This window comes from Chlamydotis macqueenii, chromosome 16 (assembly GCF_036417535.1).
Source record: "Chlamydotis macqueenii isolate bChlMac1 chromosome 16, bChlMac1.mat, whole genome shotgun sequence".
Classification (NCBI taxonomy): Eukaryota; Metazoa; Chordata; class Aves; order Otidiformes; family Otididae; genus Chlamydotis; species Chlamydotis macqueenii.
The window spans coordinates 6,163,382-6,189,776 of NC_141571.1; the positions used below are offsets into that span (position 1 = coordinate 6,163,382).

General features: G+C 54.4%; 1 protein-coding gene across 1 annotated transcript; it reads right to left on the minus strand.

Moving 5' to 3' along the window:
• Window positions 1-10,216: 10,216 nt before the first annotated feature.
• Window positions 10,217-14,858, minus strand: KCNK15 (potassium two pore domain channel subfamily K member 15). The gene is made up of 2 exons (XM_086760608.1): window positions 14,538-14,858; window positions 10,217-11,202 (listed from the first exon to the last, which is right to left on the minus strand). The coding sequence occupies exons 1-2, from the start codon at window positions 14,818-14,820 to the stop codon at window positions 10,289-10,291; spliced, it is 1,197 nt and encodes a 398-aa protein (XP_086616734.1). The 5' UTR covers window positions 14,821-14,858; the 3' UTR covers window positions 10,217-10,288.
• Window positions 14,859-26,395: the final 11,537 nt, after the last annotated feature.

Sequence of the window (26,395 nt, forward strand, 5' to 3'; positions counted from 1 at the left end):
GAAACAGGACTGTTTTGTTCTGCCACGGGGGAGGAGATTGAAGTTTCTGGGGGTGCGGAAGTGAAAAAAATCCTCAGTTTGTCATCCGAGAAGAAGGTGCTGGGGAGCGTGTAACCTTTCTTGTGGAGAGAAGGGTGCTTTAGGCAGTCTGGGTGGTACACAAACACTGTTGAGTGTCCTGAACAAGGAGATGCAATCCCCAAAGATATGGAGAGGTAGTGGGTGAGGAATCTGAAGTCACGGTGGTCACAGCATGTATATTTTGTTAATTAAAGTGCAACGCTAACTGTAAACGAGTCTTGTAGATTAAGCCAGTACAGCACGTTCTCTGAGCTGCAGTGGCTGTTGTCAGCAGAGTCACGTGCTGGAGTGAGGTGTGTGAGATCCTTCAGACAATTAAAAACGTGTTATCCAAAATTACAAAGAATCTCCAAAGATTTTCTGTTGATAAACCTGTTTTGGCTAGGTTTGGTCTTCGTTCCTAGAGGATTTGGTGACTGCTGTCTCAGAAGCTTTTGGAGATGTTTTACTTTGTGATTTAGAAGAGAAGGTCCCGTGCCATGTTTAGGAATGAGCAGATTCTTGACCTGTTTAGAAGCGTCCTGAACATTTATTTCTGCATGTAGACCTCAGCTTTGTTAGAATAAAAGCATGAGTGTTGAGTGGGTGGTAAAGCAGTTGCTTTTGGTCCTAGCTTGTCTATGGCATTTTAAATTATTTTTAGATAAATTACAGGATAGATGCAAAAATAATAGGCCTTACAATAATCTCTGTAAAAAATTATATAATATAAAGGAGAGGGAAGGAGGATAAGGGACATAGAATGAATAGTTTTTTGAGTCTTCAGTGGCAAAAGCCTCAACATTTCAGATAAATCTCTTAATTTCCTTGATCAGATATGTCTCTGGTCTCTCACTAATTATTTTTTCTAATCGTATTAGGCAATTTCTGTATATTAGCTGAAGAAAGTTTGTTGCATGCTGGTCAAACTATGTTGTAGCGCTCTCTTCTATTTTTTTTAAAAAGCGCATTTACTGTAATTCAAGTCAGCATCTTTTCCTCTTGGTATGTAGTGAGTACTAGGCAATATTGTACAACGTGTATGAACTAGAATAGATTAGGTAGATTTAGTGGTTTGTAGCACTGGATCTTTTAATAACTACGTCTTTAAAAGGACTGTGGGGAGCTCCAGGTACACGCCAGACCTGGCAGCTGAGTAACAGGGCTTCTGTCTTAAGTTATGCCGAAAACTTTATCTTGGTACTTAGTTTGGACATTATCTACCAGTACTGGCTAGCTAATCGTGGTTTTTCTGTATCCAGTGAGATGAATGCAACATTTTTGCAGTCTTTAATGGGGAGTAGGAGACTATATATGCCAAAAATATTCCCCCAGAAAACTTTGTTTAGTGGCTGTCTGTTGGAAAGCTCAGTTCCTGTATGCCTGGCAGATGCCGTGTGTGTCCTACCCCTCCAAACGCTCTGCAAGCTCAGTGGTGATCGGTTGAGTTACAACAGGACCACAGAACACTGAGGACTATCTTCCATGTGGTTTTAATCATGCTAAAAGGTCACTGTCAGGGTGAAAAAAAAAATAAGTACACTTCTACTTGTGTTATTTTTGTTAAGATCTCAGATTCTGAAATTTGAAGGCAGTTTTAAGTCTGCTCCGTCCTGTTTTCTCCTGCATTTTTTTCCGTGGTTGATCGTAGTCCAACGGTTCTCGCTTTTGTTTCTACTTACTTCCAAGTCCTGGTTCTCCCCAGTGAGCGAACGTTGCAACCCCTGGCTGCCATACACAGCAAAGTCACACAAACTGGCAAGTGCAGGTGATGTTTGTAAAGCAGACTCCCAGGAGCCCTTCTGAGAGTGCCCACGGGGCGCAGAGTGGGGCCGGGAGAGTTGCACGGTGCCCTACAGTCTAAATTCTTGCTTCACTCATGCCTGTGATTCCTGCACTGACCGTGGTGTATTATAATTAAAAAAGAGGTCTTCTAGTTATCCATCAGTTTAAAGACTCCAACTATAGCATCCAAGGCAAGTCTCTGGCTTTGAATAGCCTATTTTATAAAGCCTAACCTCCTATTTTTGCCCCAAATTTGACTTGCCAGTTTCTGTCGAAGGTGATGTGGTATGACAGTTGGGATGACCAGGTAAAAGGTAGCACTTTGGTAGAGTGATGAGCAGCTGAAAACTAAACTTTAGTCCCCTTTGCAAGTCCTGACTGATTTTTTTTTTTTTTTTAATTTTTATTTTTTTCCCCTGTGTCTAGCTGTTAGTTATAGCCAGGGAGGGGCAGAGAGAGGAAGAGCAGGAGACCTAAAAAAAAAAAAAAGTCATCGTAGTATTTTTGGTCTGTGAGGGATGAGACAGAGATCAGTCTGGGTAGATCAATATCTGCCCAGCTCAAGGCTGATTCCCTGTTCCTTGTGCATGAAATAGTACATATTAACAGTCATGGGAGCATTGCTTGCCAAAAAAAAAAAAGGAGAGCTGGTCACTCAATGTTACCTGATGCGGAGAGCATCCCTGATCTCTCCCCATGGGAATCCCCGGCACATGGAGAGAGCAGCCTCGCACGTGGCTTGGTCCTCTTTGTGGTCTGACCGGAAATCAGCCGTGACTGTGGCTAGTCCTCGTTTGTTCAGGCAAAAAATATTTTCCCAGTCTCCTGGTGTTGCTTTCCCTTTGCTGGGAATGCCATGTAGCCAACACAAGATCCTCGCTCTGCGACTCGATCCGTGGGTCCCCAGTCTGCAGCCGGAGCTGCGCGGGCAGGCTGGAGCATCTCCTTTGCGCTGCGCGTGGGCATTGGTGTCCACGGGCAAGGTGAGGGCCAGGTGACTTTATGGGTCAGCCAAATACACCCCCACTTCTTGGCCATGGATTGCTTCCAAGGACATTGCAGAATTTTTTGCTTTGAATGAAAAAAAAATATATTTATTGTTTCTAGCTACCAGATCCTTTATCAACGTACTGTTCTAAATTTGCAGGTCTTTGGAGTCAGAATATCACAAGTTCCTGTCAGGAGCTGTTTTTAGGATGTTGAGGCAGTTAACAGAATCTCAACCTAAGCATGTTTAGTAATGTTTAGACAGCAAGACAACTTTTTTATGAAACCATTTTAAGTTAGTTTATTACATGCTGTTGGTAATATTTTAAAACAGGAAAAATATTTTTCTTTAAAGACAAAACTATGTATGTTTTTTAACAGATAACATAATTTAGTGTTTTAAAAAATGTTTAATGTTTTTGGTATGAAGTTTACTCATTCTTTTGATTTCTATGTTCCTTGTTGCATTTTATCAACTTTTTTTCCAAAAGAAAAGAGGCATATGTAAATAAACACCAGAGGAGAGTCCTATAAGAAATTCTGTTCAAACTGGCCATAAAATTATTAGTAAATATTTGTTATTGTTCATTAACTCTCAGCTACTATTCAAGCCTTTGTTGAAAGAATTGATGTTGTATTTTCAAGATGAGAACTACTTAGCTAGTTTTGTCATAATCCTGTACTCTGTATAAAGATCTTTTTATAAAGAAAGTCTAATAGGCTAACAAGCAATAATATATTCCACTTGGTGTGCACAGATTGTGATTGCAGGCTGTAGTACATATTGTTGGTACGGTTTATAATTGTCTTCAATCTCAATGACATCACTTTTGAAAAAGATCCATATTAACTTTGATTGTAAAAAAAAAAAAAACACCACAAAGACTGGGCTTTTGCCTTGTGAGATATATTCATCCCGTAGACTTCTCTGTGAGTGTGTGTGCCCATCGCCATGAAATCTCTCGTCGGTGAAGAGTGGAACAGCTGTAGGTGACTTCATACTACAGAGGTAAAGAATAGTTTCGATATGAACTTCATGACTGTTTCAATCTCCCTGTTTTTCTTAGGCTCTCTAGGATTTGTAACTCGATGAGAATGGTTCCCACTGCCACTGTAGCCCTGATAAAGCAAAAAAAGCCTTTGCGCTCTGGGGCCGCATGAGTTCTGCCTGACAGCTGCCTATTTTCCTCGAGATGCCAGGGCAAGCTAAAGCGAGGGTTTTTTTCAGAGCAGCAGATTGAGCTGCTCTTCTTTAAAGGCTTTGTGGGTTATTTTGTCCACTTCATAGATGGTATTTGTCCATTTTGATGGAAAATTCCACCCAAGGCAGAGAGATTGCACCTTCGCAGAGGATCGCGGGGAGGTAAAACAGGAACAGGCTGTTCTGTGCCGTTCTTCAGAAGGTAGATAATGCCGGGCTCATCTAAAGATTTTTCTGAAGTGGCAGGATCAGGGTATTGGATTTTAAGTCAGCTCTATCATTGATGCAGTGCGTAAAATAAACCCGCTTCAGAACAGCATCCCAGTTCATTGCCTGTGGATTTCTTGCAGCATTTCCCTTAGGAAAAATCTTCTTGTTCTCAAGATTGCCAGTCCGCTGACCACACAGGCTGCAAGCCACTGGCCCAGTGATGCTGGGAGCCCCAATGAATGATGAAATAATTCACGTTTTTTTGTGAAATGCTTTGAGAAGAAAGAGCAGTGTAAATGCAAAGTGCTGTCAGTAGAGAAGTCCAGGAGATGACACATTATAGCACCTTTAATAACGCAAAGGGGCAGACTGAGACTGGAGCGAGCATCTAGAATGAAATTGCAGCTACTAAATTTGAGCCAAACATTTAGAAGAGAGCATGATCAGTGAAGGCTTTTTCACGTTTCCCCCAGTGCACCCCTGCCAAGGCGTGTGTGTTAGTGATGTCTGTATGCGTGCGTCTGTACCAATGTGTACAGGCGCACAACGCACAGCAACGCTTTGGAAAATGCCAGGGAGGTGAAATCCCTCTGGAGCGGCTGGCTGGGTGTGCAGTCAGCGTCTCATTCCCTTGGGTGAGCCCTTTGCCCACGCAAGGCCCAGCAGCCAAGTCTGTGGGACGCTGGTGAAACCCAGCACGGCAGAGACCCAGAGCTTTGCTCCTGCTGCACCCTGCGTGTATCTGCCGCTCTGCCAGGCTTTCCAGCCTGCGTCTGTGAAGGTGGTAATTCCCCAGGGAGTTTGCAAGTCATTAGGTTTTCTCTAAAAGTGGCTAACGACTCTTAAACTCACACTGCCAGACTCTTTGCTCAGTGACCAAGCAGCCACAAGTCCATCCCTAGCCCCAGCCGCTCCTGGGGAACCTCAAGCTCTTCTCACGATGTCGTCACCCTTCTGCCCTCCCCTCCCTGTGGTGGCTGCTCTCATCCTGCTGGAGGAGAGGAACCAGGGAGAGTTTCTTGTAGCATTTGGTTCTTTGCACTTTAGCGGCTGAAACTGAGAAGGAGCCAGCACCAGCCCTTTACAGAGCACCAGCAAACAGAGGCTACGACCGGATGATGTCCCTTCATGACTTCCCAGTAGTTAAAATGGCAACCAAAGCTATGTTGTTCAGCCCCACTCTGCTGGGTCAGTAGACAGCCTTTGCATTTACACTGCGCGCTGGGAACCTCGCGGGGGCTTGAGACCCCCGAGCGTGGGAAGGAGAGGGCTTTGTCGTGCAGAGGGGCCGCACGGGCACAGGCAGCAATGAGCTCTGCTCGCAGGGACAGAGGCAGAAGCAGCCCGAGGGAAGAATCGAGGCACACCTTCTGCTGAAGCCCTGACTGCATGCTTTCCAGGAGCTGGGTTTTTGTAGTTGCTTGGGCAGCACAGGCTGGGATAGCTGCCCACCAGGGCTCCAGATCCCACTGAACACCAGCCTGGAACTTTAAATCCTGCAGCAGTTTTTTTCTTTGGAGGTGTTGCTCTTTACACAGTGCTGCTCACTGGTCTCTGCTTTGCGGGTTTCATCTCCTCGACCTGGAGCTGGTTTTGCCTTTGTTTGGAGCAAGGAAGAGCGAGGTTTGGAGAGTGAATCCAAGGTGCGTTCCCCCAGCCTCACCGCTCTGGGCTTGCCTTCCTCCTGCGGGCTGCTCCCTGGACCAGGTGGAAAGGGCACCCTGGGGATGCAGGGCCTCCCCCGAGACCCCCTCACGCAGCACTGCCATGGCCTGCCACCCACCCGGGGTGCCGGTGTCCTGCCCACGTTTGGTGGCAGTCCTGAATTCGGACCACAGTGGGGGTCCTTCCTTTCCCATCCTTGGTAGGAGTGAAGGGTCCCAGCGCGGGTGTGACATGTCCTTCGGCCGGGAGACGGCAGGGATGAGGAGGGAGCTGCCTCTGTGCTGGCCAGGGAGAAGGGGAGCTCCCAGCGAGCTTTCCTCCAGGTTCCCTCTGCTTTCCCCTGCGCCTGCTTCTCCCTGCTTGGGTTCTCCCTTCCCTCTTGACACGAGGCCTTATTCCAGCCCGAGGGGACTGAGGCTGCCCGCAGCATCTCTTTGCACTGAGGCCTCCATCCCACGCTGCCCGCGGGGAGCCCCGGGGCGGTGCCGCAGAGCTGGCCTCTGCGCGGGGATGGAGCCACCACCCCCAGCCCATCCGCGCTCTCACCTTCCCAGCACCGGCGTGCCGGCGCTCTGCCTTGTACCCCCGCTGCCCAGGGGCCTGGCCGCGCTAGGGAAATCTGCTCTCGTGGGATTAAACCTTTTTACTTCATTAATTGCTCCATGAAAACCAGTAGCTTTGCAGGGGCGCGGTGCGGCTGCTACCTCTCCTCTTGCCTTTCCATAGGAGTGGGGGCAGCTGATCTGCTCTTTCTGGCCTCTGTAACCCTCTCCAAAACTTTTTGGAGATTTTTAACATCACCTGGTGGGATGTAATCTCCGTGCAGCCAGAGGGAACACAGGCAATGGAGCCGGGCAGCCTGCTTGCCGCCACGGCGAGTGGCTTGCGAGGTGCGTGGGCTGCCTTGGGTGGAAGGTGGGACGCCGTCCCGGCAGCGCTGGTGGGACGCCGGCCGCTCATTTGTAGTCGGGAGAGGATTCTGCTGTACTTTTTTCCTGTCTGTAGGTTTTATTCAGACAATATGTAACGATTGAGTGATTTACAATTCAGTGTTAAGCTAATGAAAACATTGATAACGGTGATAATAAAACCTTTTCTTTTTTTCCTATGGTGTGTTGGAGGTTTTTTTGTGGAGTGTCTCTGCCCTCTGTTACCAGCACCATTATCTTCAACCTAAGATTTCAGCTGACCCCATCCCTTCTCCTTGGCCCTCAAGGGAACGAGCGCAGCTCAACCTCGTGCGTCTCGGCGCTGTCCCAGGCTCTTTCCCAGTGCCCTCCGTGGAGGAGCCCTCTCTGAATCAACCCAGGCTTCAAACCTGCATTTCCCTTTGCCATTTCCAGATGTAATTTGGCTGTGGGCATCTCCAGGCACAGAGCTAAGCTTGCTCCCAGTTTGTACTGTGCTCACCCTGCCGCTCTGGCCATGAGAGGTTGATTTTGAAATCTTGGAGGTGAAGATGCTGCTGGCCTAGCCCTGGCCTAGGATGTTGGGAGTCAGCGTGGGTGCAGGGGGGACCCTTGGGGAGGGAGACCCACAGGTGTTGCTGGGTTTGCAGCTACTCCCTGATCCAGGATGGCCTCGAGCTGTGAGCCCTCAGGTGGGGAGCGGTCAGGGGCTCCGGTGTGACTGCTGCTGTGGGGGTCTGTGGGAGGAGGCAGCGAGAACAGATAATGTTCCCTGGGGAGCAGCCGCAAGCCCCGTGGAAGTGGAAAGAGGGCAAGAGGCGCCGGCTCCATCCCAGCCGCTGGAAGGAGTGAGAGATCTCTGCTGCACAGCTCTGACGGCAAGGGCACCACAGCACACCCGAGCCTTGGTGAGAGTGGGGGGACAGGACCCGGCAGCAAAGGGGCTGAGCTGGTGGGATCAGCGTGAAATGACACTGCTCAGAAGCCAATGGAAGCCTCATTTTTAAGCCTGTTGTATGTGCTCACAGCTTGCTTTCTCTCCCCTCCTCCTTTCTATCTAAACGAAGGCTGGCACAGCTGGTCCAGGTTTGGGGCCACTGGTGCAAAGCGATGCAGCTGCTGAGCACCTGGGGGGGCCCACAGCCAGGGCATTTTGGTGGTGGGAGGCTCTCCACCTCCAAGGTCTCCATGCACCCCAAAGCGTCCTGCGGAGCACCCAGGTGAGGGTCTCACAAACCAGCCCCTCCTGCCAGCCCACCATCCTCCCTGCCTGTGTGCCCCGGGCTGCGCAGCCCAGGGCTGTGATCCCAGTTCCGTCACCGTCCCCTGCGCACGCGTGGGACCAGGGGATGGGCTGAGCATCCTGCATGGGAATCCTGCTGCCCGGGGACAGGAAGGATGGGTCCACTGTGGCCACCTTGTATCCTGAGAGTGAGTGTAAAGTCCTACCTCTGCCTCCAGCGAGCTTGAGACCCTGGCAGGGAGCAGGCAGCCATGCCAGAGAGCGTCCCCCCAAATAAAGACACCAAGTGAGGAAGCCCCCTCACCTACCCAGCCAGCGCAGCCGCCCCACAGACCTGCCCCTCCGGCACTGCTCTGCTGCTCTGCCAGCCGGCCCCAGCAATCAGAGCTCCTGCCTCTCCCTGGACTCGCTCGCGTGGGCATCGCCTGCCTCGAAGCTCAAATCTCTGCCATTTTAGAGACTGGAACAGGAAAGTCCCAGTGGTAACAAGCCTGCACAGATTTGGGGTGACATCAAAGCCCAAAGCTGTCTCCAGGGTAGCCCAAAGGCCAGGAAAGGTTGGAAATGTGAAGGTCGCTGGCCAGGGAGGGTGAAGGAGCCCAGAGCATCCCAATGTAGGGGGCAAAGACACCATCCCACGATGGACAGCGAGACCCAGCTGCTTCCCAGCTCCAGGACAGCCACTCCATCCCCGTCCTCCATCTGATGCCCAAACAGCCCAGCAAACATCCACAGGGATATCCCTGGGCACAAACACTGCCCACGCCCCTGCGGTGGGGGAGCCGGCCCTCGTGCACCACTGCAGCCCAGCAGCGCTGGGGTCTGGGGCTCGGCTCCCTCTGCTCCCCCTCGTGACAAATAACCGACCACCGGCTGGATCCACCTTTTATTAAACCGTCCTGAACGAAAAGAGAAGAGAGCAACGTCTGCCCTGAGGCCTTCCCAACGCTGGCGCTCCGCATGCCTTCCCCACCAGGGAAAGGGTATTTTAGACAGAATAAAGAGTGAAAATTTCCCTTTATGGGGCAAAAAAAAAAAAAGTGAAATGGAGCTGCTCCTCTCCCAGAGCCCCATTGTGCTTTCCTGCAGAGGAGGCAGGATGGACACGGCCATGTTGGGGGGCACCAGCTGGGAACAGCCTCCCAGGTGGGGCTGGGCGGGTCCGGCATCCTGCCCGGGGCACACAGGGAGACGGGATCCACACTGGGATGGGATCACGCCATCTCCGATAACCCCAGCAGCAACGGGCACAAAGCCACAGGCCTGTGGGGACCGGAGGAGGTGAGGAGCAGTCAGGCTTGCTGGGCTGCCAGCGGCAGGAAAGGTGGTGAGGGAAAGGGTGGTTTTAGCTGATCTCATCAGGGCCAAACCCTCTGCGGGTGGCTCTGTAGGGCTAAGGCGGGCTCTCCGGGGGCTGTGTCCTTAGCCAGGCTGGGCTCATCCCAGAGGAGGGCTTACAGCTGGGCTGGAGGAGCTTTGCGTCCCCTGCGAACGGGACGGAGCATCCCCCCAGCCTGGAGGACCCACCAGGAGTGTGGTAAGGGGTGCTGGTGGGGGTGAGTGTGGGGACCCCCAGTTTCCAAAAGCACCGAGCCAGCCACAAGCCTGAGCTTAGACCTGGCCGCCCGATTGTGGGAGACACCGTGCCGTGAAGCTGTCCCCGTGCGCCGAGCTCCAGGACTGCAGCCCGTCCCCTCCTGCCCACCCATCAAACCTGCCGCGTGGCATCAACTTAACTGCGCCCGGCGTCAGGGGACAACTCAAGGATCCCCAGACCTGCAGGGCTCGCTAACGCGGGCTTTGCTTTCGGTACGCGCTCAGCAAGCGCCATCCAGCCTCTGTGGTGAGAGGCTGGAGCAGCCAAGCCAAGGTCAGGCGGGACAGGAGGGCAGCAGCACCTCTGTCTGGGGAGCAGGGAGGTGGGACAGCAGACCTGCAGCCTGCTGGGTTTTACACTGGGGGCTTCTTCCCAAACCCAAATGCTTGGGCCTATTTGGGAAAAAAAAAAAAGCAAAGGAAAACTAACAACGTCATCCAGTGCCTGCAAAAAGGACTGATAGTTTCTCAACAGGGTCTCAAGGCTCCTGCTGGACCCTGCGCGGGGCTGGCTGCCAGCTGAGAGGGGAGAGGAACAGAAGAAATGAGAGCAGTAAGAAGGACCTGACATCCCTGTTCTTAATTTATCACCAGAATAAGACTCAAGCACCGAGTACAGCTCGGCACGCGCTCCTAGATGGATTTCCTCCGCAGCCGGGGGTGTCGCCGGCAGCGAGGGCTGTTGGAGGATAAAGTGCTCCCCGGGGAAGAGCCGGTCTGGCCCCGCGTGCTCAGGGAGACCTCGTCGATTTTGTAGGAAATGGAGTTGTAATACACGGGGTTGGTGTGGCAGCTCAGGGTCTCGGGGTGGGAGGGCACTGGGCTGCCGCACAGCTGAGGTCTGTAGCACAGGCACGTGCAGAAGGAGGGCACCGCGGCCGCCGAGTTGGCTGACTGGCGCCGCTGCCTCTCCGCGTCCTCCTGGATCAGCGGGATGAGGTTCATCTGGCTCGTCCTGTCCTCCACGGGAAGAAAAATGGCATTGCTGCTCTGGCCGTCCTCTTTCGGCTTGAGGTGGATGTTGTTGCGGGCTCTCCTCAGTGAGGCTCGCTCTTCGGCGTCCCGCCGCTCGTCCTCAGAGTTCATCGTCAGGAACCGCAGCACCACCAGGTTGAGGAAGGCGCCGATGACGGTCAGGCCCACCAGGATGTACATGAAGCTGAAAGCCACGTACGGGGGCTTCTTCTGCAAAGCCTCATTCTTCTGCAGAGCCACAAAGTCTCCAAAGCCGATAGTGGTCAAGGTTATGAAGCAGTAGTAATAGGCATGAAAGAAAGTCCAGCCCTCGAAATAAGAGAAGGCTGCCGCACCAATGCACAGCGTGCCCATGCAGGACAGAAAGCCCACTAGGACCATGTTCTCCATGGAGACGTTGGTGGTCCTCATGCCCAGACACTTCTTGATCTTCTTGAGCAGTAGCCGCACAACGGTGTTCATGCGCTCCCCCAAGCTCTGGAACATCACCAGCGTCAGGGGGATGCCCAAGATGGCGTAAAACATGCAGAAAACTTTGCCAGCGTCCGTGCCTGGGGCAGCGTGGCCATAGCCTGCGAAGGAAAGAGGAAAGGCGGGAGTCAGGCCCTCAGCGGTGTTTCTGCCCTGGGACCAGAGGAGCAGTGGGAGAATGGGGTGGGGACGCCGACAGTGAAAGTGAATCAGTGACAGATCTGCAGGCAATGCAAATGGGGCTGTGAGATGCCACCTCCTTTGGGATGATGGCACATCACAGTGAATCCTCACAGCGAGGGAGGGCGGAGGCTCCGCAGGATGCCGACACCAGCGGTGCCAGGTCACCCTGTGGGAAGGTCCACAACTGTCCTTGCAGAGCCATCGTCGCCTCCCCCCGGGACCGGCTCCTGGGCCCTCCAGTGCGATGTGCACCCTTGCTGCTTGGCTACGCAATCGTTTGCTGTGTGGCCCGTTGGACAGGAGCTGTAGGGCCCCAGCGCTATGGGGTCAGTGCCCCCAGGAGCAGCTGAGTCCGGGGGGGCTTCTGCGGAGTAGATTTACGCCAGTGTCCTAAAGCACGGTGAGACCACTGGGGAGCAGGGGTCGTGCTGATTGAATGCAGCGAAGTATTTGTGCCACTGCAGCCCTGTCAGCCCTTGCCCCAGGGATAAGGAGCTCAAGGAGGACGAGGTTCTCCTTGAATGCCTTCTGAGATTTAATTTCCCCACGTTGCCTCAAGTTTCAGAGCTGTGACTCAAGGACACGCACAATTACACCATGAGTCGTAATGAGGTATTCACCGCGGGCTTCCGGACTCCAGTGATTCTGCGCCCACCTCACTTAATTATAGAAGCTGGACAGAAATCGGTGGCCTCTGGCCTGAGCGGATGAGTAACGAACTCGGTGTGAGGGAGTCATGCAGTGTGGGGAGTAAGGGCATCCAAAGGCATCCAAGCCTTTTTTTTTTTTTTTTTTAGTTTCTAGGAGAAACTACTGGGGCTGGAAATCTCCTTTCTGAAGGCACCAGCAGAACAGCGATGGCTCCTTCCCACGCTGCTGCGTGGCTTTTGCAAACAGCTATGTGTATTTTCACTTTTTCCAGGTATCCACGGGACTTTTGCATGAAGAACATGGGAAAAAAAATGCCCTCTTTTCATTTCTCAGTCTTGTTCAAAGCTGTGACTTGGCTTCACCTCTGTCCCCGCTGCCCATGGATTTGCAGGACTCTTAGGGAAGCTGTTAGCATGTGGTGATGGGAAGACCAGAGGATGAAAACCACATTCTCCCAGGCTCCTGAACGCACCTCCCGCTCCAGGAAACTTCTGCAATGGGACAGGGCTGGGGGCTGAGGACAGCGTTATCCCTGACCGTGCTGCGCTCCAGCTGCAAGCGGGCAGGAAGGGACCAGTTCCTAACAGCTGTCTGTTCATAAAGCCAGGAAATCAAAATTATAAACTTAATGTCTGCATGGCACATTTCACAGAATACAGAGCAGGCAGGAGACTGCAGTGGCCAAAAAACCCCAATCAGATCCAACCTTAATAACCGAGTGCAATTATCGGGTCCTAGGCTACAAGACAATACAATGAGGTAAAGATAATGATTCAGAGGTAAATATAATGATTCAGAAGAGCAGTAAGTGGAAAAACAGTTGTTGTACCCCGAGAGACTGCTGAAAGAGCATTTGACTGATGCTTTCAAAGGACAGAGGGAATTAGAAAGAGCAAACACAGCTACATTAACGTTAAAGCTGGGATTCGGATCGCAGCCCCATATGTGACGTGCCAGTGTTTTAGAAATATGGCATCTAGGCTGAAATTATTTATCGCACGGGGTGGGTGATAAGCGTAGCAAGTGTTTGTCACAGTCAACAGGGAAATAATGTCAATGAAGCTATAACCTGTCACGGGATGATGGAGGTTTTCACTGAAGCCATTCATCCTACCATCCTGCCGGGGCCTGACACTAGCCGAGCCCTGAACCCATCGCCGGTTGCTGGCCACGTGCGCTGCCAGCCGCGCGCACCCCCCAGCACATCTCGTACGGGCGCACGGAGCCCCCAGGGCAGGGCCCACGGGGTACCTGCCCCTCTGTTACCTCTTGTCCCCAGGTAACGGAGCGTAGCTGATCCCATGAGCCCTCGTCCTGAGGGATGATGCTTTCAGCCACCGGACGTATTTCACCCACCCCACGCCCTGGGTAAGGCTGAGGCCCGTCCTACGGACGAGGAGGTGGCTGCTGGCTGTGGAAGGGCAGGATTTGGCCTCAGGGTTCCTGCCTCCAGAACACATCTGCTGACTGAAATCCCAGCACGACCAACGACAGGAGCACAGGATCCCACAGCTGTCTACCCCCACGGGATGCTCAGGGTGCATGGATGAATAAAAGTGGATTAATTAAACAGTGCTCAATTCCCATGTGGCTAATCTCAGCTAGAATTAATGCAATCCTCATTCAATTTAATTTCATTCTCTTGCAAAATTGAAGAGGGCAAACCAAGGCACTGGGCTGTAGTGTGGGTAAATGTGTCCACACAGGGGCTTACTGCGCTTCACCCGCCTCCAAGCTGACTGACACCCATCTCTCTGCAGGTTCCCGTGCAGGCAGAGCAAAATTCAGTGCCTGGTGGCTCTCAGCTCCCTGAAAAAGGTCTCATACAGCCAAGCATCCAGAGTTCTGAGCTGGCAAAGAAGCCAACAGTTCTTGCCCAGCTCTTCAGCTTGGTTTGCTGGCTACAACACTGTACACTACTACGACAGACGTGGCTCCCACCTCTGCCCTCCTGCATCCCCACTAACTTCTGCAGGTGCCTGCAGAAGCTTTACGTGCTGACACCTCCCTGGGACAACGTGCACGTCACATTTTGTGGCCCCAGCCATGGCAGCACCTTGACATCCCCCAGAACCGGGCAGCCCCCAGCCTGCCCCTGGATTACCTCTCGCACCGCAGGGCACTGGATGTCCCACAGGGCCAGCTCGAGGGTGGCCTGAAGAGATGCCCCAGCCTTTTGAGGGTGAGATCCGTCTCTCCTATGCAGGCAACGCCCCGGGGCTGCCCTGGGGCACCCAGAGCTGGTGGAGGTGTGGGAGGTTGTGGAGGTGCAGAGGTGTGGGGATGGAGGGATACAGGGGTGCTGGGATGTGGGGATGGGGGGATGTGGGGATGATGGGGCACTGGGATAGTGGGATGGAGGATGTAGGGATGGAGGATGTGGGGACGATGGGATGCCGGGATGTGGGGAAGGAGGGATGTGGGGATGATGGGGCACCGGGATGTGGGAAGGGAGGGATGTGGGGATGGAGGGATGTGGGAACGGAGGGATGTGGGGACGAGGGGGTGCAGGGATATGAGGACAGAGGGATGTGGGGAGCATGGGGCGCGGGGACAGGGGGATAGAGGGCCACAGGACGCGCGGCGGGGTGCCAGCACTGACCGATGGTGGTGATGACCGTGATGGCGAAGTAGAAGGAGCCGGCGAACTTCCACTGCCGCCCGGCGCGGTGCGGCTCGGCCTGCAGCACCAGCCGCTCCAGCTCCCGGTAGTCGTCGGCGGAGAAGCGGTACTTCCTCCGCAGCTCCCCGCGCTTCTGCTCCAGCAGCCGCTTGCGGCCGCTCTCCGCCTCCGACTCCAGCGCATCGAAGACGGCGGCGCCCACCAGCAGGTAGGAGAAGATGCAGAGGATGAGCGCGGCCGTGCGCAGGTTCTGCCGCTTCATGGCGAGGGGCGGCCGCCGCGCCTCAGCCCGGGCTCCGCATGGCCCCGCGCCCGCCGCCCCCCGCGGGCCCCCCGCGCCCGCCCCGGCCCCGGCCCCGCGCACCGCCGCGCCGCCCCCCCCCTTGCCCCTGCGCGCCCCTTGCGCGCCGCCCCCTGCGCGCCCCGCGCACCGCCCGCTCCGCGCGCCGCCACCGCGCACCGCCCACCGCGCGCCCCGCGCACCGGGTCCTGTGAGCACCGGGTACCTGAGCATCAGCTGCACCGCACACCGGGCACCCCCGCACCCCGCACCGCCCCGTGCACGCACCGGGCACCGGCCGCTCCGGACAGCAGCTGCTTCAGGCTCCCGCAGGCACCAGTACCGGTTCCCGTTCACCCCCAGACTGGGGCTCCTGCGTACCCCGGGCCAGAGCTGGCAGCCCCAGGCTGCAGGCGAGCCCGCGTGTCGTGCCGCGCTGGGGGCATCCATGAGGGTCCCTTTCCCAAAGTTGCAGGTGGCCGCATGCTCCCAGGCTGGAGGAGTTTCTTGTGCCGGTGCCCTCGCCACCTGCCCTTTGGGGATGGGTGGTGGGGTTACGTACCCGCAAGCAGGGCCCTTTGGGGTGGGGTGCCGTCCTGCCGTGCCACCCCCAGTGCGGGCAGCCCTTGCCCACGCTGCTCCATCCGGCGCTGGGCAGGCAGGTGCCCGCTTCAAACCCGCAGCGGCGAGGAACGCGCCGTGCTGCGTGTTACCGGCCTTACCGCTGCTTTTTCCAGCCGCTCACCAGAGCGGATGGCCTGGCCCGCGCTGTTTTAACAGAGCAGAAAGAACAAAATAACCAGGTGGAGTGTTTCTGCTGATTTCTCTGGCACGCTGTTCATCAGACACTGGGGCGCGGGGGCACGCGGGGCCCACCAGCCCTGTGCTGGGTGCGGGGGGCGGTGAGCGGAGCCCCCCCATGCTGACACACTGCGGGCAGCCCGGTCAGCTCGAGGTGCGGGGAAATGAGATGTGGTAGGAGGCAGAGCCCGCAAAGTGAAAACCCCGTTTCTCATTACTGGTTTCCCAAGCTTTTGTGTAACCCTTATGTTTCACTTTTAAAAATAGAAAGACTGTTCTCTGAGTTGCATGTTGCAGGAGATAGCATCTCCTTCAAGAAATAAACTCTCCTTCTTTTGACTGGGGATAAAACCAGCAAGGAAAACAAACCAAGGAGCGGGCTTACATCCCTCTTCATCTGTCTCTCGTCTCTCTCTGGGGAGGACAAGATGCTTGGGGCTTTAATTGCAGCAAAGGAGGCTTGAACTGGACATAAGAAAAGCTTTTTAACCATGAAGAGAGTGAAACACTGGAACAGATTGCTTGGGGAGATTGTGGCAGCCCTGTCACTGCGGGATTTTAAAAATAAGATAAGCAGATGTCTGGGTGTCTGCTGAAAGAGCTCTGGGTACAGCCGATGCTCTCCTGGAGCAGGGGAGGACTCGATGCCCTCCTGGAGCCCCTTCTAGCCCTGTCCTCGGCCAGCACGAGGGACATGGTGCCCTTTCCCTCTGTAATCGTGAACTCTTTTTCACCCTGGCCACTTGCCACTTCCCTCCTCCTTGCCAAGCCTCCGTGGCAGCACCATTAGTGAAAGTTGTTCTTGAAGAAAAAACACAGGCTCCAGCATGCATCACCAGCAGCGCAAGCTATCGGTGGGCTGCTGTTCGACATCGTAGCGCTTGCAGCCTCCTAAATCACGTGGTGAAGCCTTCACTGGAGGAATGTGTCTGGTTTGTGTTCCCCGTGGTGCGGTCCCCAGCCCTGCTGATGGGGCCTGGGATGCTGTCACACCTACGGGCGCGGAGCAATGTGGGGGCCGTGTGCTAGAGAGGATACCCGTCACCTGCTGCCGATGGCTTACTCCACTGGCCAGCAGTGACATCCCACCTTGAAAACAGGACACGGTGCCGCTAACCCCGGTTGGTTCCATTGCAGAGGAAGCAGATCGCACGGTGATCACATCACCACGTGCCTGCCACGCAGCTTTTATGAGGGGTTTGGGGCCTGCAGTGCCTTGCAGGTCAAATCCTGGGGTAATATTTGGAACATTAAGCTGATGCTGTAGCACATTGTCTGCTGCTCCGTGCAGACGTTGGGCCAATGCGCCAGCGCATGTTCAGGCATGCGAAACCCGGGGAGATGCAGCTGAACCCAGGACCATACGGGCAGTAACGCACACAGCCCTGTGTCCTGAGTGGGAGTTTGTAATTAAGATGATGTTAAAAATCAGCCTGCTCTGCCATCTTACTGCTCACACATTGCTTTTTTCCTGCGTGCGGCGAGCACAGGGGCATGAGTGAGACCAAACTGTGTCAGGTCGCTGTGGTGCGGGGCAGTCTCTCCCAAGGAGGAGGAAAGTTTCACGTTTTCCCACTGGGAAGCTCCCTCAGTTCAACCTTTGTCTTTCCCCCAACTTCGCTGCGCTTGAGAAAGGTCAGGCTGGAGCCGCAGGATCAGGCCGGGAAAGATAATGTACTTCATCATTGATTTCCAGTGAGAAGTTGCATTATGAGATTAAATGTCTCATTTTTATTGCATGGGGAGGCAGAGAGAAAGCGAGAGCTCTGAAAATAAAACAGAAGTCAAAGTGATGGGTTTCTGTTGTAAGGTGCTTGTGACCGGGAGCGAACATGCCCTGTTTGTTCCGCCCTTTGGAGGGGAACTTTGGGAAGCTGCTCCCTTCCAAGGTTGGTAAACAAAGTCAAACCTCATCTGTGTTTAAACCAGTGCCTAATTAATGTGTTTAATTGGCCCACATCTACTAATTCTAGGCTGGCGGGGAAATTATTAAAAAGCTTTTCTAGTTTTAATGGATTGAAATAAGCAAAGCTGCTTCACCGTCCCAGATGAAGGATGCTCAACAGGGACCAGCAGCGTGGGTCTGTCTGAGAGCCCCACAGCCCGATGCATGTGGGGAGAGGTGGGAGCATCCCACCAGCTTTGCTCAGGCTGCTTCGGGCGTCGACGCGGCCTCAGTCTGCGCAGACAGCTCCTGCTCCCCGAGAGAAGGGGTCAGCGGTAGCGGGAGTGCTCCTTTCGGTTATTTTTAAAGACTAAATAGATGTTTTCTTTTGCTTTAGTAAAAGCATCAGCCATTCTGGCTTTAATGCCATTTAATGCTGAGATTATAGCCTTGCCGTGCCACAGGATGTTTTTAAAGCAATGGATTAGGTGATTTCTGAAAAGGATTAGATACCGAGATATGAACAACAACCAGCTGCGGCTGCCCAGACGAGAGCGGGGCCGTCCCGGGCACCGTGAACCGGACACAGGGTCCCTGACCGGACCCACACTGGATGTGGCAATGTTTGCTTCTGCCCCATGTCTCCGTAAATCCTCCTGTAAAATATCCTCCTGCCTCCATCCTGCAGGCCAGGCCCTGCGTTCCTGGACGCTCAGGAACCTCGTGGCGCTCTGGGCTCCGGGGTTTCCCCGCTGCCTCTCTCCCGGCCTCTCTGTAGCTCAGATGGCTGCGGGCGTTTTGCTCTGTGCTGCGACTTGGGAGCTCAGCGAGGGAATTACTGAAGTGTTGGATAGAACCTGGTTGCGAACGCAGATGGCCTCGGCGTGATCACCGTGGATGCGGTGTGCAGGTTTCACACCCCAGTGCAGGGGGACGCAGCTCCACGTACGACTGAACTCAAACTGCTACCAGCCACGCTAAACCTGGGCCATGCCTCCTCCTGGCACCCCACAGCCCACTGGTGAGCCTTCCCCAGTCACCCTTCCTCCCCAAAACGGGTTCTGCATCCTCCCCACCCCTGCTCCCCCCACAGCCCAATCTGATGGTGCTTGTACACAAAGCAGAGCTGGGCTGGAAATGCTGACACTGCTCTTGAGAGTTTATGGTCACAAACTCTATTTTCAGCCTAATAAGTTTTTTATACGCTTGGGAAGCTGTCAGTTGAACATCAGCCAGGCACAAAGTACCTGGCCATAAACTGCCTGGACCGCAACCAAGCGGGAAAGGGGCTGCTCTGCTTTAGCAGGCTCTCCATCTCAGCTGCTTTGGCTGGTCCATTTATTTGGTTTGAGGATCTCTGCTTTAATGATAAAATAATAAGATAAAATAATAATGTCCCTGCTTAATAATTTGTGGAAATATTTGCTGAGAGCCTGTTAAATCAGAGCTGGCAGCCAATTTGGATCGGGGCTTGGGGGTGGGAGGCTCCGTGGTGCTGCTGCCGGCGCTGGGGTGGGCTGGTCCCTGCCAGGAGCCACCGGACCCCTGTGATGAAGGAGAGAGGCTTTGGGAATGGGTCTCCCGGAGCCATTGCTCCCTGCGAAGGTTAATCTGGAGACAGCCGCGACCACAGGCTCACCACAGGAATATGGCCGCGTCAAACCCTTGGCCAAACGGCGAGCAGGGCCCGATCCTGAGCGTGCCTCCACAGCAGCGTCGCAACGCTGTAAATGACTTCCCTGCATCACAGCCCGCGGGCTGCCGGGAAGGTCAAGGATGGGGAGCCAAAGGGTCTGGGAATGAATTGCAAATATGCAAGCCTCTTTCAGAGGGTGCCCTGCTGACAGCTTTGTCCTGTTCTGCAAGGCAGCCCCACCGCGGCGGCACTGCACAGTGGGGATGGGAAAGGTTGAGCTGCTGTAGGGATCCTGTGGGACCCCCGGGGTGAGCGATGGGCTCTGGCATGCTGCGGGACACATTGTAACCCACCTGGCACCCTGTGAGCATCGTGGCCTCCACAAGGAGCCTCATGCTGCACAACCAGTTTGTTAACCGGGTCCTGCGGCACCCTCCTTCCCGCGACGGCCGCACGTCCCACCGCAGGCTGGCTGGGACAGGAGATATGTGTGCCCGCCTGGGCATCCGTGTGCTTGAGGGAGGAAAGGTGGCGGATCCCATCCCATCCCACCGTCCAGCTGAACCCCGCTCCGGGTCAGGTTTGGCCATGCCAGCAGCCTGGGCGGTGACTTCATGGCGCGGGCGCTGGAACAGCCCCGTCTGCCACCCCGGGGGTTCGCTTCCCAGGCAGACAGTTTACAGAAAATGACTCGTTTCAATGCTAAAAATAACCTAGTGGGAAACAAATTGGCCCCAGCACTTCAAGTGGGGAAAAGTGCCTTTATTAGTAAAACTCAAGACGTCCTTTCCTGTTCTGCCTCTGCAGCTCAGGGAGCCGGCACTGAGATGCTGACTGCGCTTCTCAGCCAGGAACCAGCTTGTTTCAGTGCAGCGTTCGATTCCACCAAGATGCATTTTTCTTTTCCTGCTAGCGATGCTCCACAGGCTGGTCCCGGCCGCCAGCCTCCGCCAGCCAGAAGCGGCTCCGGCTTTGGGGCCACAAGCGATGATTTCCCGGCCGAGGGAGCAGTGAATTGCTCCGAGAAAATGCTCCCAGCTGCGCCACGCCAGAGGGCACAGCAGGTTCCTGGTGGGGAATAAATACAATAAAATGAAAATATTTGTTTTCTTTTACGGTGAAAGCACCATGTTGGGGCCGTATTTCTTCTTCCACCTCAAAATTGCAGATTTTACTACGTCTTGTTTGTATGCAGAGATTTTCCAGCTGCTTCTTTCTCTCCAGGCTTTTCTCTGGAAGGATTAATTGGGGAGATGAGACACATCCCCTCCAAATTGCAAAAGCAAAGATGCTCCTGCGTGCGCCTGGCCCAGCTGTTTGTGCCCTGGCCTGTCATTTCCAGCCGCGCTTGGGGGCTGTGCCGTGTCCCCAGGGCAGAGCGAGCGGCGGCACAGGAATCACAGCTGTTCCGGGCATCAGGATGCCGGACCTGCCATGAAGCAGTTCTAGGGAATCCAATTAACACCAGGCTTTTCTGGAGGCTGCAAACCACCTGAGCTAAATGGGAAAATAAACTGGAGGCTTCTCTGGGTTCTGAAATATTTAGCTGAAGTTTATGTCCCTTTTCTGAGTGTCTTTTGGGGTGGGAGCTGAGGCAAAGCAGTGACAGGGGACAATGCTCAGTATCCCCCGCAGGGCACCTCCAAACAGAGCCAGGCAACAGGCTCAAGGCACGGCCATTTTTGGGTTTCTGGCTTGGGAACCACATGTGAGCGGTCCCCTTTATGCAGGAGGATTGGGAGCTGCGAGCTGTCTCCCAGCCCCAGATTTGCAGGTGCCGATGTGACTACAAGTCCATCGCTCATTCCTGTGCCGTGCCCTTGGGGGAGGATGCTGCCTTGTACTCCCAGGCTGAGTCTGCGGCTCTTGTTCGTCCAGGAACTACCCTCTGCTCCTCACCCGCGCGGCACTGGAAAGGAAAATAAACCCTCCTCTTGCCTGCCATGCTGCTGGGTTTGCTCCCACTGGGGCTAACCAGAGCTACTGGCAGTACATCTGGGGATGAGGAGTTGTGAAATGGAGACCTGGCAAGGTCTTGGTAATGCCAAGATTGGTTTCTTCACCAGCATCTTGTGGTTGTAAAATCCAGCCATGGAGTGATGGCTCATGCTCATCCCTGTGGGCGGATGGGTTAAAACACAGATTTCTCCCTCATATTTCAACTCACAGGGCCCCTCTCTTTCACTGTGCCCCTTGTGCCGTTGGTGTCTCTGTTCCGCAGCTCAGCTGGCCAACCTGCCCGAGCTCTTCCCCACCTCCCAGCTCAGCGTGGCGGGATGGCGGCTGTGGTGACGGGACTGCTGTTTCTGCGTTGCACGCAGACGGATGCTTTTCCCCAGCAGCCCTGAGGAGGCTGCACCATCTCCTGTTGGGTACTGCTTGGACATCCTCTGCCCAGCGTGGAAGCAGCCTCTCTGAGGAGGAGCTGTGGTGCTGCTGAGCATCCTGCGAGCTTTCGGATGCTCCTTAGGGAAACGGGTTTTGCCCATCAGCCCAAGCAAGCAGAAGAATTTCACGCTGGCTGGGCTGCACCCTGGCACAAAGGGCTCTTCAGGGAGCTGGATCTGACCTGAGCATCTCCTGGTCGGGGCAGAGTGGAGGTGTTGGGAAAATTCAAACAATATTCTCCTCCCAGGTCGCTGAGAAGGCAGTGCAGGTCGCGGCGCACAGAGCAGCTCCCGGGGATTTCTCGCTGCCCTGCCCTGAGCGCCGAGCAACACCGGTGGCAAGGAGCAAGGAAGGCTTGCTGCTGGGGGATATTTAGGCGGATGGTCTGAAAAATGGCCCATCTCTGTTAACCACGTCCTCCCGGACAAATCCCTGCCTGCAGGGTGCAGCCGCAGTCGCTCTGTAGCGCACATACAAATGCGTGTTAGAGCCGCAAGCTGCGCAGCGCCGCTGCTGCCGAGCTGCCAGCGCGTTCCTGCGCCCTCGCTCTCCCCAGGTCCCACGCTCCACGGCATCACCTATTTATAACTGCATGCGCTGCAGGAGTAATATTAGACTGATGGCCTCACGCAGCCACGCTAAACGTTATTCTATTTATGTGATTTGCTCTTCTTCACAAGCTGTTGGTCTCCCAGATGCCAAAACACTCTGCGTAGCACAGACAAAGGCTTGGATTTTTCTCTTTTATTAAGATCTTCACCAAGCGCACCCAGTCCCAGGTATATTTACCATTTTTTCCCACATCACCTGGAGTAATTGCAGCTACTATTCCTTCCCCAGATCGATATCCCTGGTAAATAATGTAACCTGTCAGGCCTGTTGTCCCTGTGGCCGAAGGTATTTGAGCGATGAAATTGTTTTGCTGGAGAAATAAATGCCTCTTGCTGAATCTGAGGATGCTGTGACCTTTCATTAGCGACCTGACTCATCCCTGTTTTCTGTGCGCACTGCAGCCTCCCACCGTGCCGTAAAAGATGCACCGCAAGGTCCCGCTGCCTGGCACCCGGCGTGACGGGGAGCTGAGACCCGCGGAGCGTCCTGCTCACGCTGCTTCTCCTCCGCTTCGCACGTGGCCTTCACCGGTGTGGGCCTGGGGGCTCTCGTGCTGCGGAGGTGCCCCGTTTGCACGGCTGGGACCCTGTGGCGCAGCATCCCCAGGGCTGGCCGGGTGTTTGGCCCTCTGCACCATCTCAGTCCCTCAGCGACGGCCCCGGCACCGCCAGCCCTCGTCTGAGCAGCAGCTCCTGCTCCCTGGAGCCGGGGAAATCTCTGACACAAAGTGAAATGAGGAATTAAACGGAGTTGAGTCCTATGCATGTAGCTGCTGCTGACAGTATTTTCTTATTGTAGAGTGTTTTGCGTGCCAAGAAAAACAGGTTTGCATTTTAGGGAAAGAAAGTGGTTGTACATCTGTGCATCTGCATGCGTGCCTGTGAATTCTGCCTGAACGGCTTCCCGGCGCTGTCAGCTCAGAAATTCTCTTTAAGGTAACAAATCTTGACTGTGTTTGCAACAAATTCTCAACCAGGAGGGGTTTATTTAATGAGGCGAGAAACACTGCCAAGTTTCCAAGCTTGATCCCAATCCCATTAATGTCAGCAGGAGAGTTCCCACCATGTTTGGTTTGTTGGTTGGGTCTAATCTGGATAAGGGAGTTAAAAATCTGCGTGCGGGTCAGATTTGCAGACAAGTTCATTGCTCCACTTCGCTGTGCCAGAGAGTCTGTGGGAAAAGCAGACAGCACAGGTGGGATTCCTCTCGCCTGATTTTCGGCATCTTCAAGTCCAGCCACAGACAGCCAAGGGAGGGAAAGAAGAACATCCAGCTCATCTTAAGCCAGGAGCCCCAAAGAGGTGAAATTAATTTATTTCTTCCTGCAGAACCATCTCACCCCACAAGGACGTGCAGCTCGTGCAAAGGAAGCTGCCAGCGCCGGAGGTCTCTGCAGCAGAGGGGAAGGGACCTCGCTCTACGCCAGCCCCCCGACTGAGTGCAGACCCCCGTGCTGCCACAGGTCTTCTGCTCAGGTCTTCTCCCCGCGCTTGTGCCAGCCAGGAACGGAGGCTGATGCCGGGTTCAGGATGCAACCATGGCACAGCAACTCCAGCGGGCACCAACCCGCTCCTGCCAGCAGCAAATGCTTGCGCATGGCCCTAGAGCTGCTGGGAGAAGGGGAAGGAGGAATGGGGCAGCTCCCCACTTTCCCTGTCCCCTCACCCGCTGCCGAAATATCTGCTACGTCCTTGCCTCTCCCGTGCCACAAGAGGGAACCGGCACAGAGCCGGAGCTGCCCGCGCTGGCTACTCCAGGGACAATCCCACCCCTCTGCTCCCAGGGGATGAAGAGCCCTGGGGAGGTTTTGAGGGGTCAGCGGTGCCCTCGCGTTTTGAGCAGCTCCCCAGCAGTGACCATGCGCCTGCAGTGTCCCTCAGAGAGCAGCAGCTGCTCTTGGCGAGGGAAGGAGCATCCCTGGAGGGCAAGGGCTGCTTTGCTGCTCCATCACCAGCTGCGAAAGCTGGCCATACAGGCCCATGTGCCAGCACTTGGCCCTTAATTACACACATACCTCATAAAGGGAAGGAGCTCCCTTCATCAGCTCACAAGGGGGAGCAACATTGTCTGGGAATGGAGAGGATGGCAAAGCACAAGACACTAAAAACCCCTGTATCTCAGGGCCATCATCCCAGGACACAGCTCTGTAATGGTTTTTGCTGATTTGACAGATGCCGAACATGGAAAAATGAGCAGATTTATGGCTGCAACTGTCCCTGGGGCTTAGAGATGCTTCTCAGAATACAGATCTTTAAATCATTAACAGTGACATGAGGAGGCACTGGAGAAGACAGAGTTGGGCGCAGGGATGCAGCGGGTGAGAGCAGAGTTTGCTGGTGCCTCCCACGCAGCGCTCCCTCACCGGGATGCGGTGATGCTTTATCTCCATCAATCACGCACGGAGTGGGTGCGGTGACAGGGTGCTGCAGCTCCTGTGAGCTGCGGGGAGCCGAAGCTGGTTTGGTGAGGAGCTGTAGTGTCTTGGATGGGATCCGGGTGCGAAGATGGAGAGCTGGGCAGCTTTTGGAGGTGTGGGTGTTTTTTTCAGGAAAGGAAGAGAAGACTTCAGAGCTCTGGAGAAGCCCCAATCCAGGGTGTGTGTGCAAGGAGCAGAGGTCAGACCTGATACTAATGTCCCGAAGATCTTCCCTACTGTAGAGACGGAAGAACATCTCATTGGGGAATTTAAGCTTTGTCTTTTGAGTTTCCTCTGGATGAGATGGGAGGTTAAAGTTTCGGGGCTTTGCTGGGCTCCTGCCAGGTGCTGAGCAGATTTTGGGGACCTACCTTAGTGCGTGCCTGGCCCAGCACCGCTCTCCGCCATGCAGGCAGCTCCCTGTCTGCAGAGCCCTGGGAAACTCATCGGCACTCCCTGCAGCAGGTGGGCCCCTGCTCCAACCCCCAGGCCAGCCGGCTCCTGTGGTCCTATAAAGCTTTAAAAGAAGCCACACAACTCCCAACCGAAAGCATTAGGTGTTTATTTGCACTTTAGACATATTAACTCCATCTGAAAGTCCGCCGCAGCTCCCTTTGCGCAGCAGCGAGCGTGGGTCCCTGCGAGGAGCAGCTGCGCGTGATAAACATCAGGCTCCGGTCCAAAGAGCGCAGCGCCCGCGGGTCAGCGCTTTCCCAGCACAATCCACTGCCTTCAGCCGAGCTGCGAGATCTGCTGTGGCGAATCGTGCTGGTCCTTGCACAAGAACCGAAGCGCTCAAGCTGTTTGTGGTGGGAACCACCAAGAGCAGAACCCAAAATGCCCCTTGGGAGCCTCTGCTCCCCCCGAGGCAGAATCCTCACGGCACCCCCGGCAGTGACACGTGGATTTCCCTCACCACCGAATCTTGCCTCCACAAGCCTTCAAACTGGCGCTGCTTCTCTTTTTCTTTTTCTTTTTTTTTTTCTGTTTCCTTTTTTTTTTTTAATGTCTAATTTTTAGTAGACATGTCTGATCCCCTCACCAGGCTGGGTGCAAGATTAAGATGCAGCCGCCCACCTGAGGATTTCAAAACTACTGGGATTTGCCTGCTGAAAGCAGCGGTTCAGGCTACTGCAGCCATTCGCCTTGCAAGAAAAAACCCCAGCTAACGGCCTCCAGAAACTTTTTAAAATGTCAATTTGTTGTTGTCTGCTCTATGGTCTTCCAAAAGAGAGTGAGTAATGCTGAATTTTTTTTTTCCTTCTGCGAAGGAGGTGGGCAGTGGAGGACAACACAGATCCTGAAGCAGCTCAGTCACCAGGAACAGCTAACTCAGGAACTGGCACAGCTTAGTCATGTATTTAAAACCTGATATTTTTATGAATATTTCCAATTACAAAGCGCTTCCCCCCACCCCCTGCAAAAACTCACCCTCTCAGCTGTCCTGCAATGCTGGTGGTTAATTACCAGTGCCCTCTCCTCAGGTGCAGGAGGGAATCCTGTCTCCAACCCATGTCCAGCGGGGCAGAGGGGGTGCAGCGGGGGACAAGGCATCGTTCACCCCCGTCCCTCATCCACTGAGGAGCTCGATGAGCGGCCAGGGAACCAGGGGAACGTTAACCGGCTTGGACAGCTGCAGCGGAGGCTGGACTGAGGATACTTTGGGACTCAAGTAAACGCAACACTTATCTCTCCATCTCCAGGTGTACTGTAGGCAAAACGGTTGGGATGAGTAGCTTTGCTCTAAAACCTGGTCCTGGTTTGCTCTCTGATGCTGGCAGTCCTGTCTATCCCCTGTGTGGGACTGGAGCCAGTGGTG